Below are 18,496 nucleotides of genomic sequence, written 5' to 3'. Positions count from 1 at the left end.
TTATCAGAGTACTTAATACTTCTACCTGCAAATTGTCTCAGAGAAGGGAACAGAACATAGGCATGACCAGTAAAAGTCCTCCCCAGTGCTCCCCTGCACCTCTACACTAAGGGATAGAACCCAGGACCTCTTCCACGCCAGGTAGAAGCTCTGAAAGAGAAGACTGCAGGAAAGAATGAGGCTGATAAGTGACAACCAGAACCAGAGACAAAAGATGGAGAGGCATGTATCTTGGAAGCACTTGAATTCCTGTGCCTGCCTGAGACCAGCCCCACCTTTATCCTTCCTATGATCTGGTTCCTTCACCACTTCCATCCCACCAAATCCTCATTCCTTCCCAAGGATTTCTTTCTTTCTTTCTTTCTTTTTTATTTTCTTTCTTTTTTTTTTATGGTACTGAGGATTGAAATCAGGGCACTTAACTACTGAGCCCTATTTTGTATTTTATATTAGAGATAGGGTCTCACTGTTTATTGCCTCACCTTTGCTGAGGCTGGCTTTGAACTCATGATCCTCCTATCTCAGCCTGAGTCTCTGGAATTATAGGCCTGTGCCACCACACCTGGCCATACAATGATTTCTTTTTGCAGCAAATGGCAACTCCATCTTTCAAAAGCCTTGGGGTTGCTCTTGGTTCTTCTCTTTTCATCACAATTCATGTCCAATGCTTGGTTCTACTCTAAAATACATAGACACTGTTTCCTTCTCATTTGCTTCACCTCATTTCTTGCCTAGATTATTGAAGTAGCTTCGCCAGTGGTCTCCTTTTTTTTTTTTTTTTTAAAGAGAGAGAAGGAGAGAGAGAGAGAGATAGAATTTTTAATATTTATTTCTAGTTTTCGGCGGACACAACATCGTTGTTTGTATGTGGTGCTGAGGATCGAAGCCGGGCTGCACGCATGCCAGGCCAGCGCGCTACTGCTTGAGCCACATCCCCAGCCCCGCCAGTGGTCTCCTTTACCCTCACCTCTCTACAGTCTATTCTCAATAGAGTGCCAGAGAGATCTTTTAAACTATAAATAATGTAGACTGGGAATATGGTTCAGGGGTAAAGTACTTGCCTGGCATTCATGAGGCCCTGGGCTTGATTCCCAACATCACAATAAAATTAATAATAATAATAATAATATCACTACTCTGCTCACAACCTTAAAATGCCTCTGTTTCCTTAATTAAAACCCAAGTCCTCACCATGGCCTGTGAGGTCTGTGGTCTCATCTATTCCTTTCTGTTCTGCTCTGGAGACATACAAACATTTGGTGTTCTGCCTCTGTCTTTCCACTGCAAGGATTTCGCCAGCTTTAACCTTTTGTTTTGTTTTGTTTTCGGAGTTCTTAGACTTGTACATCAAGTGACATGGCTGCCCCTTTCTCTTTTGTACACTTGGTCCTTTTGTGTGTAATTATCTTATTTGTTATGGGGCTTTGCCTTATTTATTTATTTTAATGCCAAGAAAAATTTTCAACCTGAATAGTCTTCCTTCCCTTACTTCCTTCAGGCCCTTTTTTTTTTTTTTCCATACTGGGGATTGAACTCAGGGGCACTCGGCCACTGAGCCACATCCCCGGCCCTATTTTGTATTTTATTTAGAGACAGAGTCTCACTGAGTTGCTTAGTGCCTGGCCATTGCTGAGTGTGGCTTAGTGCCTGGCCATTGCTGAGTGTGGCTTTGAACTCACGATCCTCCTGCTTCAGCCTACCCAGCTGCTGGGATAACAGGCCTGTGCCCTGTGCCTGGCTCCTTCAGGCCCTTTTTCAGATGTAACTTTTCAATGAGGCCTCCTCTGGCCACCTATTTAAAACTGTAGTCACACCAGGTGAGGTGGCTCATTCTTATAATCCCAATTACTTGGGAAGCTGAGGCAGGGGGATCATAAATTTGAGGCCAGCCTGAACAATTTAGCAGGGGTATTAGAGGTCAGTAGGTGCATCAGTTAATTTAAGACCACCCAATTTTGTTTCATGCCATACCATTAAAAAACAATCTGTAAAATCAGCACAGCTCTTCTATTAGATTTGTTCTTTTACATAATCAGTTGAGATATACAAAAAAAAAAAAAATAATTATAAAAAAACTACTAAAAAAAAAATCAAGCTGGATGTAGTGGCACGTTCCTGTAATCCCAGTGGCTCAGGAGGTTGAATCAGGAAGATCACTAGTTTGAGGCCAGCCAACTAGTGAAGCCCTAAGCAATTTAGACACGGTCTCAAAGTAAAAAATAAGCCAGGTGTGGTGGCACTCGCCTGTAATCCCAGCATCTTGGGAGGCTGACACAGACTCAATGAGACCCTGTCTTAAAAAAAAAAAAAAAAAAAGGAAGGGGGCTGGGGACATAGCTCAGATGGTAGAGTGCTTGCCTTGCATGCACAAGGCCCTGGGTTCAATCTCCAGTACAAAAAAAAAAAAATATATATATATATATATATATATATATATATTTGGGCTGGGGTTGTGGCTCAGTGATAGAGTGCTCACCTAGCATGCATGAGATACTGGGTTCGATCCTCAGCACCACATAGAAATAAAATATTTTAAAAAAGAGTTGTTGTTTGATTTAAAAAAAAGAAAGAAAGAAAGGCTGGGGATGTGGCTCAGTGGTTAAGCAACCTTGGGTTCGAGATGAGCTTATTTGAACATCAGAAATGTCAGCTAAATCTAGACAAAGTAGAAAATAATATGAGAATTTCTCAGATGATAAAGACAATGAGGTGAGAAACAAATTCATGCAGAGAATAGCTACTAAAGTAACCCACAGTTACCTTTATTAGTATACTCCTAAAGTGGAGACTTAAAATGGTAATGTGACATGGGACCCATAAAAAAGGATGAAGAGTGTAGGCTTAACCAAGGACCCATCTATATGGAATATAGCAAAAGCCAGAGTCCCTATCTACCCCACAGATGCACTTTGCTTGAGTCAGCCTGGGATTCCTGTCCCTCGTGTGCTGCCTTCCTTCTGACTCAACCAAAAGTCCCTAATAAATCCTTGCCTATGCTTAAATTCTTTCAGGTTCTGGTGTTCATTTCTACAACTCTGGGTCCAAAAACCCAAGCTTCCTTAACGGTGTTAGGTTTGTTAACAGAGGTGACAACAGGGGCTGGGAAGATGGTCTACTCCTGGCACTGTTCATCATCACCAGGCAACAGGTGAAGGCCAAGAACTGCCACACTTTGACAGCCTGTAATCCCAGCAGCTCAGGAGGCTGACACAGGAGAATCGCGAGTTCAAAGCCAGCTTCCGCAAAAAGGAAGGCACTAAACAAACTCACTAAGACCCTGTCTCTAAATAAAATACAAAAATAAGTCACTGAGCTCAGCTGCCAGGATGGGAGGAGAGGTGGACACCAGACCAAAAGAAACAGAGAATAACTGGATGGATGAACTACTGCCTGTCTGTGCCTGAGTGAGTTAACAGTCTGATGTATATTCTTCCATGGACACCCCCTCCCATTTACGCACAAATATAAAATTCCCTTGTTTGTTCTAAAAATGGTACTGTAGCTAGGCACCGTGGCTCACACCTATAATCCCAGTACCTGAGGCTGAGACAGGAGGATTGCAAGTTCACATAGCTCAGGTCCACATTGTGGACCAAGTTCAAGGCCAGCCTCAGCAAATTAGTGAGATCTTTAGCAACTTAGTGAGAACCTGTCTCAAAATAAATAAAATAAAATAAAATAAAAGGACTGAGGATATAGCTCAGTGTAAAGCAGCTCTGGGTTAAATCCCTAGTACCAATAAATAAATAAATAAAAATAGTGCTCTCTACTCTACAACTAGCATTTCTTGCCAAATACATCATGGATATATCTTCAAGTCAGTAGATAGAGATTTGGATTAAGAACAATTAAATTTAATTTAAAACTTAATTTTTAAATTTTGAGAGACTGTCTTGCTAAATTGCTCAGGCTGCCCTCAAATTTATATTTCATAGGGTGTTATTTCCCAGTTTGTTCAACTATCCTCACTTCATAGACAATCAGATGATTTCCAGTCTTCATTACTGCCAACAAAATTACAACAAAGTGGTTTATATTTATGAATCTGTGCTTTTATTTTTTCAGGGTAAATTCTACAAGTAGGATTGCTAGGTCAGAGAGTATTATGTTTTACATTGTCAGATCTCTTTCTTAACAGACTGTAACAAAGCCAAGTGTGGTTGTGCACACCTGTAATCTCCGAGGATCTGGAGGCTAAGGCAGGAATACATCAAAAGCCAGAGTCCCTATCTACCCCACAGATGCACTTTGCTTGAGACTAGCCTGGGCAATTTAGCCAGACCCTGCCTCAAAATGAGAAATTTAAAAAGGAGCTGATGGTAACATTCAGTGGTAGAGTACTTGCCCAGCATGTGTGAGGCCCTGGGTTCAATCCCCAGCAGGGCAAAACAAACCAAGGTGAATAAATGAATGCCCCAGTCAGCTGGACTCAGCATTTTGATATCCTTTCTCAGAAAAAATGTCAATGAGGACAGTTTTTTCCCCACACCCCAACAAACTCTGTTGTGTTGTTTGAGATGGAATGTAGTTGAGTGGGATGTGGGGTGGAATGCAAGGGAGTGTGTGGGCTGTGGAATTATTTCATGTTTCTGCATCACATTAGTGGGTGGCTCCTGCTCTAGATACTTGGAATTCTTGTGGGTGAGGAGGTGAAGGCTCTTAGGAAAGTCTCCAAGGGAACAAGCACAGGTCTCTGATAAAGGTCTTGGCTCAGATCATCCATTCTTCCCATTATTCTAAGACAGAAAGCAATATTCTAGATAGTGGGAAGAATGTATAGAAAAACCCTGAGTGGAAATGAGTTGGGTATGTTCAAAAAGCAGGAAGGAAGTCAGGGTTTCAGCAGTTAGAAAAAGAAGAGTAGTTCAAAGCCAGCTTGGAATGGTAGAGAAGGGCGAGGTAGGTGTCTTATAGAAGAAGGGCTTACTTGAAATCACGTGAGAAGGTGCCCCAGCCTCAACCCAGACAATTAAATCTGAATTTCTTTGGGTGAGGTCTGGGAGTTCTAATGTGCAGCCAGGGTTGAAAACCCCTCTTAGGAGACCTTGCCAACTATGTGGAGTGTGAGTTTTATTCTAAGTACACTGAAAAACCAAAGGAGAGCTTATTTATTTTTGGAGAGGAGGGGGAAGGATGCTGGAGGGATGCTGGACCTTGTGCATGCTAAGCAGGTGCACTACCACTCAGCTACATCCCCAGTCCCCAAGGAGGATTATAATTAGGGGAATGGCATGCTCTGACTTGGACTTTGCAATTAACAAACTTGAAGTGACAGGAACAGAAGGAGGGAGAACAGTTAGGAGACTGTTGCCATCCTCAAGAGAGAAAGGACAGTGACTTGAACCAGCATGAGAACGATGGGGTTTGTGCATAATTAAAGTGGGGCTGGAGCAGGTGATGTGGCACATACCTGTTTTCCCGGATACTTGGGAAGAGGAAGCCAGGGAATTGCTAGTTCAAGACCAGCCTGGGTGATAATGTAAGACCATCTCAAAGAATAAAAAGGTGGGCATGGTGGTCCATGCCTGTAATCCCAGCAACTTGGAAGGCTGAGGCAGGAGGAGGGAAAGTTTGAGACTAGCCTCAGCACCTTAGCAAGGCCCCCCAGCAACTTAGTGAGACCCTGTCTCAAAATAAAAATAAAAAGGACTGGGGATGGGGCTCAGTGGTTAAGTGCCTCTGGGTTCAATTCCCAAACCCCAGTACCAAAACAAAACAAAACAAAAAAACAGAATAAAAAGAGCTGGGGATATAGTTCAGTGGTAGAGTATATCTGGGTTTGATCCAAAGAAAGTGGAGCCAAGACTTGGTAGATTTGACTAGCAGTGGAAAGATCTGGAAGGTGGAGTAGGGAAACACAAAAGAGAAACAAGATGGCGCTGGGGAACATGGCTCAGTAGAACAGCATTTGACTTTCATATATGAGGCTGTGGATTTGATCCCCAGCACCGCAAAAAGAAAAAGAGAAATTAGGGATGAATCCAAGGTTTTTGATCTGAGCAACTGGATGAGTAATGGTGCTATTGACTACTAGGGGAAAGATGTGATATTTTGGAGGAAGGGAATGATGAATCAAAACTACAAACCCCCCTTTTGGGGAGGGTGCCGGAAATCGAGCTCAGGGACACTGACTCAACCAATAAGCCACACCCCCAGCCCTATTTTGTATTTCATTTAGAGACAGGGTCTCACTGAGTTGCTTCAGCCTCCCCAGCCTCCCGAGCCACTGGGATGACAAGCATGAGCCACCATGCCCAGCCCCACTTTTTTTTGAGACAATGTCCCACTAAGTTGCTGAGGCTGGTCTCCAACTTGTGATCCTCCTGTCTCAGCCTCCTGAGTTGCTGGGATTTTTGTGTACCACAGAAACTGTTAAGAGTACTATTTTATACACGCCAACTTTTTTTTTTTTTTTTTTTTTTTTAGTTGTAGATGGACACAATGCCTTTATTTTATCTATTTATTTGTATGTGGTGCTGAGGATTGAACCCAGTGCCTCACACGTGCTAGGCAAGCACTCTACCACTGAGCTACTACCCCAGCCCCACATACATGCCATCTTTGTGAAGCCCATCAGACACATTAAGTGGAGATGCCAAAATGTCAATATCCAGCAGGGTAGGGAGGTCAAGGTGAGATATAAAAATGTGGAAGTTGTACTGAAAGCCATGCCATGAAATGAGATTAATAAGTATAGCTGGGGAACAAAAAACAACCCAGTGGAACATCAGGGCTCAGAAGAGGACCCAGCTCAAGGGATTTAGAGCAATACCCTGGAAGCAGAGGGTGAGGAACAGGGTATTTCTAGAAGAGAACGTCATTCATGTTGAATATGGCTGGGAGGTGGAGTCTGAAAGGGCCCATCAGATTTGGCTGGAGCAATGTTGGTTACTGATGGGTAGAGGTTTGGGAATGAGGGGATGGACATAGGCCATGGTGAATGAGTGGTAAAGAAGTCAATGTAGACCATTATGCTGTGAGCAGAGCCCAGAAAATCAAAGATATTGGAGGATGTGAAGGTCAAACAAACTTTCTCCTGCTCTGTTGGGGATTGAACCCTGGTTTTCACACATGCTAACTAGGTAAGTGCTCCTACCACTGAGCTACATCCCCTGTCCCTATTCTTTTTTTTTTTTTTTTTTTTAAAGAGAGAGAGGAGAGAGAGAGAGAAATAATTTTTTTAATATTTATTTTTTAGTTCTCTGCACAACATCTTTGTTTGTATGTGGTGCTGAGGATCGAACCCGGGCCGCACGCATGCCAGGCGAGCGCGCTACCGCTTGAGCCACATCCCCAGCCCTGTCCCTATTCTTTTGATACCAGATGTTTATATGGTGATAAGAATCATCAAGAAAGAAAGAAAGAAAGAAAGAAAGAAAGAAAGAAAGAAAGAAAGAAGGAAGGAAGGAAGGAAGGAAGGAAGGAAGGAAGGAAGGAAGGAAGGATAGATTAATGGTTGAAAAGAGAAAGGGGACAATTGCTGGAATGAAACTATCAAATAGTGAGGTCTGGGTTCAGAGCACACCTGTAGGGGTTTCCTGACAAAGGTGAGAATTAGGAGGCAATAACACTCTTGAGAGCTGGTGATTAGAATAGGAAAAAACCCTGTCTGTTCCTGCTGTTTCTGGAGTGTAAAGGGTACTCATAAGAACGGGGCCTGCGAGGAGCTCTGGGATCTTGAGGAGTGAAAAGCCACCCTCCCGAAATGGGGAAGTTTGTAGGAGTATTAGTGCTACCGGTGTAGGAAAATGGGTACCCTCCATTACTGCTGATGGGAGTGCAAGCTGTCCCACTTTAGATGGCAATTTGGCAATATCTACTGAGTACTTAGCTCTGCGGGTAGCCTACAACCTAGAATTGCCATGCCTTTCTCTAGTTGTGCCCTAAAGAAGTCCTTACATAGGTACAAGCAACAGACACTGGCCAGAGGGCAAAGCTTTGAAAATAATCTATATAGCTAGGCATGATAGCACAGACCTGTAATTCCAGCAGCTCAGGAGGCTGAGGCAGGAAGATCATGAGTTCAAAGCCAGCCTCAGCAAAAGTGCACTAAGCAACTCAGTGAGACCCTGTCTCTAAATAAAATACAAAATAGGGCTTGGGATGTGGCTCAGTGGTCAAGTGCCCCTGAGTTCAGTAAAACCCCCCCCACCAAAAAAAAAAAAAAAAAACAAGAAAAAAATCTACATGTCATCAATAGAGTAGCTTCTTTAAAAAAAGAAAACCTAGAATAGCTTGGGTGAGGTGGTGCTTATTTGTAATCCTAGCTATTTGGGAGCCTGAGGTGGGAGGATCACCAAAGCCAGCCAGGGCAATTTAGAGATAGTCTGTCTCAAAATTTAAAAAAGGATTAGGGATGTAGTTACTTCATTGATAGAGTGACCCTAGGTTCCCCAGACCTTGGGAGTTTGGGGAGGGACTCCAAGTTTACAACTTAAAAACCTAGGAATATCCACATTAAGTACTGTAGTGTAGCAATTTTTAAAAACAAAGTACAGGGCTGGGGAGGTGGCTCAAGCAGTAGCACGCTTGCCTGGCATGCCTGCGACGCAGTTTTGATCCTCAGCACCATATACAAACAAAGATATTGTATCCCCTGAAAACTAAAAAGTAAATGTTAAAAAAAAAAAGTACATGTACCCAAACTGTCAAGACCTTCTAAGATAAAATTGGCAAAAAGCAAGTGACAAAAATTACATACAGTGCAATGCAACTTACATAAAAGAAGTCCCCATGTGCTAAAAATATGCTGTCTTAATTTGCAGTCATCTCTGTATGAAAGTTTTTGGGTGATATGATAAAATGAATAAAACCTTTAAAAATATGCTGTCTTCTGGAAGTATATAGGTATGAATATAAATACAAAGAAAGAGGGCTAGAAAGATGTTACCAAACCGATTGATATTATGTTTCTGATATTAGGATATTTGGAAAAGTGGAATTTTATCTTATTCATAGCACCCATAAGAGAATCCACTTGTTTAATTTATGTAAATTAAAAAAAATAATAATGAGACAATCCTGGGCTGAAATCCAAGCTTTGGAGAAGGAGGTCCCAGGGTACATGGAGATGAGGAGTAGCAAGAACAGGGCATCTGCTAAAGGGACTTGGTAGAGAGGGTAAAGGAAAATGGGAATAGAGCACAAAGCAGGGGGGGTGGGGGGTGGGTTAGTCTCCTGTGTCTAGAATATTTAAAACACCTTTCAAACATTCCAGAATCAGTGGAACTGGCAATAGTCAGCAAAGAATATTGAGAACTGAATAATAACAAAATACACTATATTTTAGGCCTGTGTGGTACAGTGAAATATTTTGCTTTTTTGGGGTACCAGGAGTTGAACCCAGGAGCACTTGACTACTGAGCCAGACCCCCAGCCCTATTTTGTATTTAATATAGAGACAAGAAGGTTCTCACTGAGTTGCTGAGGGCCTTGTTAAATTGCTGATGGCTTTGAACTGGCGATCCTCCTGCCTCAGGTTCCCAAACTCCTGGGATTACAGGTGCCCACCTCTAGGGAATATTTTGATGAATATGTATAGCTTTAGGTGCTTAGACTGGGGGAGATTTTTGTAGATAGATTAGTAATATATTTACTGACCAAATGATAACCAGATAACTGACTTTCAGGGATGGTCAACAATATAATGCTGCTTGTGTCAGCCTGTTAACTTCTTAGTGATGATATAAACACTGGGCATTTGCCCTTTAAATATGTAAGCTTTGTGAGCAAAGGATTATTATTAGTTTTTGCATTTCTGAGGATTGAACCCAGGGTCTGGAGCATGCTAGACCAGCACTCTACCACTGAGCTCTGTCCCCAATTTCTTCTTTTATCCATTGTTTCACTCTTAGCCTCTAGAATAGTGCCTAGAACATAGAATGTACTCAGTAACTATTGTCAAATGAATAAATCTAACCAAAATTACGATGTAACTACATCAGAAGGCTGTTGTGACAGAAAATGTACACATGGATGGTGGTAGTGGGATGAAAGAATAAAATCTTTTTTTATTTCCCAACGATGGGGATTCAGCCCAAGGCCTGTGCTTAGCTTACCACTGAGCTCTTCCTCCAACCCCAAAATTTTATAATGAGAAAATAATAGGTAATGTCTAAAAGTGAAAACTTAAGAAACAACAGAAGCATGTGATTTAGAAATACAGATGTCTCACAATGGCCTGACTTCCAATTTTTTGATGGTGCCAAAGTGTTCCAATATAAATATTTTTCACTTTCAGTATTCAGCAAATTATGGATTATTTAACACTTTGTTATAAAATAGGTCTGTGTCAGAGGATTTTGCTGAACTGTAGGCTAAAGTAAGTTTTCTCAGTTAAAGTGGCTGGGCACACTATTGATGTTTCATATAGGTTACAATTAAAGGCATTTTTCAGCTTACAATTTTTTTTGACTTCTGATGAGTCTATCAGGATGTAACTAACCCCAGTAAATTGAGAAGCATCTGCTTATAGTAAATGCCAAAAGCAAAGCAAAATAGTGAAAAGACTTGAAATTACCAGTCTCTGAGATGGAAATAGGAAGATTTCTTTTCATATTTTTTTTTAGTTGTAGTTGAGACAATACCTTTATTTTGTTTATTTATTTATTTATTAGTATTTTTAGTTGTAAATGGATCTTTTTTTTTTAATTTATATGTGGTGCTGAAGATTGAACCCAGGGCCTTACGCGTGCTAGGTGAGCGCTCTACGACTGAGCCACAACCCCAGCCCGGGAAAATTTCTTAAAAATAAGAGAATCTTTGGCATATCATTCATTTGTTCTAATCTATTAGCATGTATAATGGATTACATAGTGTTCCCATAAACACATGTCTACATCCTAATCCCAAGAATTTATAAATGTGACATTTTGAGGGGAAAACGGGTCTCAGGAGATATAATTAAAGGTCTTAAGGTGAAATCACCTTGGATTATCTGGGAAAGCCCTAAGTCAAATGACTTGTCTTCTTAAAAGGCACAGAAGAGGGGCTGGCATTGTGGTTCAGTGGCAGAGCTGTTGCCTAGCACATGGGAGGCACTGGGTTCAATCCTCAGCATTACATAAAGAATAAATAAAAGCACTGTGTCCATTTACAACTAAATATAATATTTATTTATTTATTTTTTTGGAGAATTTTAATATTTATTTTTTTAGTTATCAGCAGACACAACATCTTTGTTTTGTATGTGGTGCTGAGGATCGAACCCGGGCCGCACGGATGCCAGGCGAGCGCGCTACCGCTTGAGCCACATCCCCAGCCCTAAATACAATTTTTAAAAAAGGCACAGAGGAGAGAGAGAGAAGAGGAGAGGGAAGGCCATGTGAAGATGGAGACAGAGACCAGAGTTATAAAGAAATGCTGGAATCATCTGATGCTGAAAGTGGCAAAGAAAGATTCTCTCTAGAGCCTTCAGAGAGAGCAGGATACCCCTGACATCTTGATTTCAGGCCAAGGGCTTCCAGAACTGTGAGAGAATAAATTTTTATTGCTTTAAACCATCAAGTTTAAGTCATTTATAATAGCAGCCCTAGGAATCATCCAAGATAGCATGCATAATTAGGATAAAATAAAAATAAGAAAATTTATTGAGGCATTCATCACATGGGTCAAAAAAAGCAAATAATCAATATATGCAGAGAAAGCATTTGATGAAACTCAACTCTAGGGGCGGGATAAGGAAGAAAGAAAGAATTTTGGATTGTGCAGAGGTAAGTGTGGGGAGGGGTAGGGCCGTGGGGATGGAAAGGATGGCAGAATAAGACAGACATTATACCCTATATACAGGTATTACACTACTGGTGTGACTCTGCACCCTGTATAGCCCGAGGAATGAGAAGCCGTGCTCCATTTGTGTACAATGTGTCAAAATGCATTCTACTGTTATATAGAACTAATTAGAACAAATTTAAAAAAAAATGGAAGGGAGATTAGGAGAAAAGAATAAGGGGATCAGGGGGAGGGAGAGGTGGGAAAGAGGCGATATTGGGGAATAAAATTGATTAAAATTATACTGTTTTATTGTGTGTACGTATTTATATATTATAACAAATCCCTCTGTTATATATAATTATAATGCATCAATAAAAAGAGGGAAAAAGTCAACTCTGACTCATGATATAGAAAATCTGCTTTAAAGAAAAGATCACTAGTGAACTAGAGTAGACTAGACCTTCCTTCCTGATGAAGGATTGTCTATTAAAAACCTAAAAAAATAACTGGGCAGAGTTAAGCCCTATAAGTCCCAGCTACTTAGGAGGCTGGAGCAGAGGATTGCCTGAGCCCAGGAGTTTAAGGCCAGCTTGGACAGCAGAGCCAGACCTTGTCTCAAAAAAAACAAAAACAAAACAAACAAAACCCTATGGCAAGGACTAGCTCAGTGGTAGAGGACTTGCCTAGGAGGCTCAAGTCCCTGGTTTTCATCCCCAGCACTGTCAACAAACAAAAAACGTATATTGCTTCTATTCATTCCTATACGAGACATAGCCAGCACAGTAAAACAAACAAAAACTGACAAATAATAGGTTACAGACATACTCAGTTCACTCCTAAGTTGGCAATGAATGAGCCAGGAGAGGAAAACACTACAAGTCAGGAAAAGGCAGGTAGAGATCAAGTGTAGCAGTGGGGAGCTAAGGTCCCCTAATTACCCCCATGTTCTTCGAATCAAAGTAGGGCCAAGAAGTGGGTGTGTGGGGGTGGCTGGGAGCTGGGAGGGAGGGAAGTTACCAGAGATAATGATGCAGTGTCACTCCCTACCACCCAGGATAGGTGCTCCCTCCTTGCCCTAAGGGACAGCTTCCTCCACAGCAAAGCCTCCACCCAGAACCTCTACATTCATCAGTACAAAAAAGCTCCAGCCTTTATTAAATAAAAAGGAGGTAGAAGACAGATAAGGGTACAGGCTAGGACTCCTTCCTCCCCCTGAACATACACAGACATACAAACAGATACAACCAAGTAAATGACAGAGATGATCAGGGGACAGAACGAGGGGCAGAGGGAGGCAGCACCCTCCGCGAATGGGCCCGGACCCAAGGGTGAGCTGAGACCTGGGCCAGGGGCAGCCTTTCAGAGGGGTTATGTTTGAGCAGCTTGCAGATGAGGTCCTGGGCCCCTGCGGGCATAGAAGGAGGGAACTTCAGGTCCACCTGCAAGTGTGGAGAAAGAAAGATGGCATTTGTCACCATGGTTACTTTCCTTGATTACCTACTCTATTCAGAGACTTGCGCAGGGCCGAGCACATCCATTCTGTCTACTGTCAGTCCCAGCCTCTGAAGCTGACAGAGCCCCAGGCAGCCCTCTTACCTTGACGATCCTCCGATAGGTCTCATTGTGTGAGGCACTCTCGAAGGGTGGGTTCCCCACCAGCAGCTCATAGCAGAGTATCCCGATGCACCAGAGATCTACCTTCTCATTGTGTGTGCGCCCCTCAATCATCTCTGGGGGCAGGTAGTCCAGGGTACCACACATTGTCTTCCTCCTGGGGGGATGAAGAAAGCGGGCATGAGTCTCAGGTCAGACAGACTTTCCTCTCCCTGATGGCTGGGTACCAACTGTCACCCAGATGCACCAGGAGAGTGTTCCAGTCAAACCAGATAGCAACACTGGGTAGAGCTGGGTGATGAAATAAACCAAAGCACCATAGGTTGGCCTACCCACTGCCCCTCATTGCCACACTAAGAGATGTATCCTAATAAAATAATTGGACATAAAAGCAATACTTATCTTGCAATTAAAGAAAAATTGGAGACATCTCTAATGCCCACCAAGAATGTTCTGCTTAAATAACTGAGGTTACATCTCTACTATGCAATACCATGAAACCAGGAACAATGACAATGGATAGTCAGGCATGGTGGCGCAGGACTGCAATCCCACTGACTCAGGAGGCTAAGGTAGGAGGATGGGAAATTCAAGGCCAGACTTGACAATTTAGCAAGGTCCTGAGCAATTGAGTGAGATTCTACCTCAAAATAAAAAATAAAAAGGACTGGAAATGTAGCTCATAGTATTTGTAAGGCCCTAAAACATGTTTGAGAGTTTTCTCAGTGATATGGCAAAAGGGTCCCAATATATCAAGTAGAAAACCTTTGTCACAGGGACAACCAAACTGTCTGAGTCTGTTATGTGAGGACAAATCCCAACATCTGGGTAATAAGATTTGAAGGGGTTTTATGTAGAATGCTGCAGCCTTATGCAGGGCTCCCCCAACCCTTGCCCCAGCCATCATACCTCAGAGAGGGAGCGTGCACCGACCAGCCAAAGTCCGCAATCTTCAGCTCACCTTGGAGCCCTAAAAGCAGATTTTCTGGCTTTATATCTCTGTGAATCACCTTTTTCCCATGGCAGTATATCAGAGCATCCGCCAACTCCTCCATGATCTGAGAGGGTCAACAACAGGCAGTTAGGCCTCCAGCTATAAGCCACATATCCCCAGCCTCCAAACCCCTGGCTGAAGTCCCAGGTGCCCACCCGCCCCGACCGTGGCTGTTCGTTGCTCATCAAAAGTGCGGCACTTCTGTAGCTCCTTGTAGAGCTCTCCCCGGGGGGCATACTCCAGAATCAAGTAGATCCTCCTCCGATCATAAAAATAGTTGTAGAGCCGCAAGATGTTGGGATGCCTGCAAGAAGAGAACCGGTAAGAAGGCAGGACCCAATGGGTTGAACTAGGGTCACACATGGTCCAGGGATAGGAGTAGATAGGGGGAGCTGGGATAGCTGGCCCACACTGAGAACTAAAGGGGGCTCACTGGTCACAGCTAAGAGACAGCAATCTGGGGTAAGGGCACAAATGGGGTTAGGTTCCGAGGTGGGAACATACTGCAGATGGGCCTGGATCTCGATCTCCCTGCGCAGCTGGTGTTCCACACCTTCCTTCTCGATCTGGGACTTGAAGAGGACCTTGAGTGCCACAATGAAATGACTTTTCTTCTCTCGAGCCAAGTACACATTTCCAAATTTGCCTTTGCCCAGAGGACGCCCAATCTCAAAGTCGTTGATTGTGAGGGGCTGTCTATTAGAAAGTGGGGGGGCAGGCAGCTCAGTGCTCACTTGTCTACCCTCTAAGGTGTATGCTTTCCCTCCCTCCCTCAACCCCATTCTCTTCATCACTACACCTCCAGCCTTTAGGTTTTACTTCCCCCATTTCCTGCCTCTTCACTATCTCATCCCACCCTCCACCCCCAGGCTTGAGAACTTACCTGGAGTTGTGTACGCCAATGCTATTTTCTCCGACCTTCTGGCCATGGGCAGCTAAGGAGAGAGCAGGTAAGTTGAGGCCCTCTTTTCATATTCTCATCCCTAAACCCTCCCAGATCTAACCCCTGGGGTCACTCTTCTTCCCCTTTTCCCAGTTACCTGTGGGCAGGCCGTTGGGGCGACTCATGAGGACAAGTGCAGATGGGGTGGCAGGCTCCTTCCGGAGGACCCTCTGGGGTAGGGTGTTCAGGCCCGATTGAGACTGAGAAGGAGCAGGGGTAGCTCTGAGGGTGCCTTTGTCCTGGAGACCAGGCTGGAATGTGCTGCAAGCAGCATTTCATCTACTTGCTAAAGAGCCACCCACCCTTCCACCCTAGTTCAAAGAAAAAGACTGATAACTACAATCTGGCTCCGTAGTTTCAAGATTCTATTTATTGCTGCACATTAAAATGGGTTACTGGGCTGGGGATGTGGCTCAAGCAGTAGCGCACTCGCCTGGCATGCGTGCGGCCCGGGTTCGAGCCTCAGCACCACATACCAACAAAGATGTTGTGTCTGCCGAGAACTAAAAAATAAATATTAAAAATTCTCTCTCTCTCCTCTCTCACTCTCTCTTTAAAAAAAAAAAAAAATGGGTTACTAAAGCACTGGACTCATAGCACAGTGGTAGAGCACTTGCCTAGCATGTGTAAGGCACTGGGTTTGATTCTCAGCACCACATATAAATATTGATTGAAAACTAACTAAAAATAAATAATTACTAATAAACAATCTAAGATTAACATCAAACATTTCACCTTTTTGGTTTTGGTCCACATTACTTTCTGAAGCACAAAACTGTCCAACCTGTATAGTCCTGTCTGTATCAACACACGCATTCACCCAGCCTCCAATCCAGCAGAGGGCTGGGTCAATGAACATCCACAATTCAATGAATTTAACACAGAGGCTTTCTCAAAGTCCTTTAAAAAGCTCAGACCATTAAGGCTTGAATAAGATCCTTGAAGACTTGAATGTTGCAGCAAACATCAGTATGTAATTCTCTACAATAGGCTTTAGAGACACCATGGTCTATTCCGATGGCCTTGGACCACTTCTTCACTTTTAACTTGTCAGAGACACACTTTATTTTGGGAATGACCAAGGCAAAAGTGACAATGGTTTCTCTTTCAGACTCCACTCTTGTGAGCCTGACTTTGTATTCCATGAGGGAATAAGCAGGTGGCAAGGGAACACACGGACTCTCTAGGATGCCAAGTTCCAACACCAGGGAGCAAAGCCTGTGCAGGACTCTTTCCTTCTTCAGCCAAGAGAAGAAAGCCCCCAGTGCCTCTAAAAGTCTGTTCCCAGTGATATTAGTATAGATTGACAAATAACAAAGCTGATAGTTGGTTATTTGTCAATCTATACTATACACAATATAGTCCAGAAATAGACTATTTTCACATCTACATGGAAATAATATATGACATTTCAAATCAAAGGGTAAGCAGGATTTGGCTGTACGCACACCTCTAATCCCAGTGACTTAGAAGGCTATACCTATAGGATCACAAGTTCAAGGCCAACCCCAGCAAGTTAGTAAGACTCCGTTTATCTCAAAATTAAAGGGACAGGGGGAATTACCCTAAGTACATGTATGGAGTCACAAATGATGTGACTCTACTTTGCGTACAACCAAAGACATGAAAAATTGTGTACTATAAATTGAAATGCATTCTGCTGTCATATATAACAAAAAATAAAAAGGGCTGGGGAAGTAGCTCAGTGGTATAAAGTCCTCTTATGTTTCATTTTTGGTATCAAAAAACAAACAAACAAAAAAATAAAATCAGAGGGCAGACTCTTCAATGAAAGATATTTGGATAACTGGAAAATAAATCTATTTGGATCCTTACTTCATACCTGTCATTAAAGCAAATTCAAGGGCTGGGGAAGTAGTTCAGTGATAGAGTGCTTTCCTAGCATACACTGAGGCCATGGGTTCAATCCCAATTATTGAAAATAAATTCCAAAGTATTATTTTTAGACTGGACATTTTAAACAATAATTATATCTGTTCCTCCAGAGTCAATTCTCTGCCCAGTTTATTTTTTCTGGATGAGGACGGGGAATCATGGCCCGCAGACCAAACCTTGCCTGTTCAGGCCCAGATATAATTTTCCTGTGACAAGTAGGCTCGGCTCTACAAAAATCCTCAAGGGGTGAGAGAGTCACTATTGAAGTTGACAACATTTGGCTGCAAATGACCAGATCAGTTCCTGCATGCAGCAAACTCTTGGGGCTCATAGGTAGGAGCTCAACAGGGAAGAAAAGGGCTTAGAGGATCGCCCTCTGCAGGACTTGAACTCTCCAAGTAGGAACTCTCCTAGCCCGGAGTGTGAATGGGGGGTGGGGAAGTGGCTGGAAAGGTGGAAAGGGCCTTACCGTCTGCCGGCCGTAAGGCCAGGGGTAGGCATTCTCCTTCTGGGCCATCCTTAGAAAGTAGGAGGAGAGCTGGGTGGAGAAGGGAAAACAGAGCTGTGAAAAGCAGAGAAAAGAGTGAGAGAGGAAAAGAGAGAGGTCGGACCATCTAACCGGAAATGCTAGCCTGGGCTGGGGGAAGGGAGGTCTGCCTTTAGGCTTCTGGGCTCCGCTCTCAGCGCCCCCGCCCTGCTCTCTGTCCCACCCACTTTCCGGACCCTCTCTCTATCCTTGAACGCTCAGCAGCCTGGCGGAGTGCGCGCGGGCCCACCAACGGACCGCCTGATCTGCCTCATCACCTGCCCTCTCCCAGCTCAGGGCCCGCGAAAGGAAAGCAGCTCACCCGGAGCCCGTGGCACAGCTACTGTCCCCGTCGTCCGCAAAAACTACTGAATCTGCCTGGTCGCAGCTTTGCCGAGGCACTTTCAAATCTCCCGCTCCGGCCCCATTGGCTACATCCGTCCTGTGACGTAGGCGTGAGCAGCCAATGAGCGAGCTACCGCGCGCTGGGTTAGAGCTTAGCAAAGTTTCCCCAGACGTTTTCTTTCATTTAAAAAATTTTAAATACCGGGATTTACCTTTCTGTAGGAACTAGAGTCTTTGTTTTCTATCAGATGGAGAGAGCCAATTATGCCAACGCCATTGGTTAAAACAAACTACCCTGTTCCCAACAGTTTGAAATGCTGCCCTTAATAATAAAAATCATCGTGTATTCAGTCGTCTCTAGTTATTTGTGGGTGATTGGTTCCTGGACACCCTACACACACACACACACACACACACACACAAATGGCGTCTTATTTTCATAGAACCTACACATTCTGAAGTCTAG

The 18,496-nt window shown here is 43.4% G+C and overlaps 1 protein-coding gene across 2 annotated transcripts; it reads right to left on the bottom strand.

Annotated features, from left to right (window-relative positions):
• Positions 1-11,849: 11,849 nt before the first annotated feature.
• On the bottom strand, positions 11,850-18,076 carry AURKB (aurora kinase B). 2 transcript variants are annotated; one of them, XM_081272787.1, is made up of 9 exons: positions 18,008-18,076; positions 17,629-17,697; positions 15,361-15,463; positions 15,204-15,255; positions 14,825-15,016; positions 14,486-14,624; positions 14,236-14,384; positions 13,309-13,483; positions 11,850-13,151 (listed from the first exon to the last, which is right to left on the bottom strand). In XM_081272787.1, the coding sequence occupies exons 2-9, from the start codon at positions 17,674-17,676 to the stop codon at positions 12,978-12,980; spliced, it is 1,032 nt and encodes a 343-aa protein (XP_081128913.1). In that variant the 5' UTR covers positions 17,677-17,697; positions 18,008-18,076; the 3' UTR covers positions 11,850-12,977. The 2 variants fall into 2 exon arrangements, with proteins under 2 accessions (XP_081128913.1, XP_081128912.1); XM_081272786.1 differs by having other exon boundaries at positions 17,629-17,721; positions 18,008-18,033.
• Positions 18,077-18,496: the final 420 nt, after the last annotated feature.

This window comes from Spermophilus citellus (genome assembly GCF_964194105.1).
Source record: "Spermophilus citellus genome assembly, chromosome: 17".
NCBI classification, from domain to species: domain Eukaryota; kingdom Metazoa; phylum Chordata; class Mammalia; order Rodentia; family Sciuridae; genus Spermophilus; species Spermophilus citellus.
The sequence above is the reverse complement of the archived record's forward strand: the minus strand, read 5'-3'. Positions and strand labels throughout refer to the sequence as shown.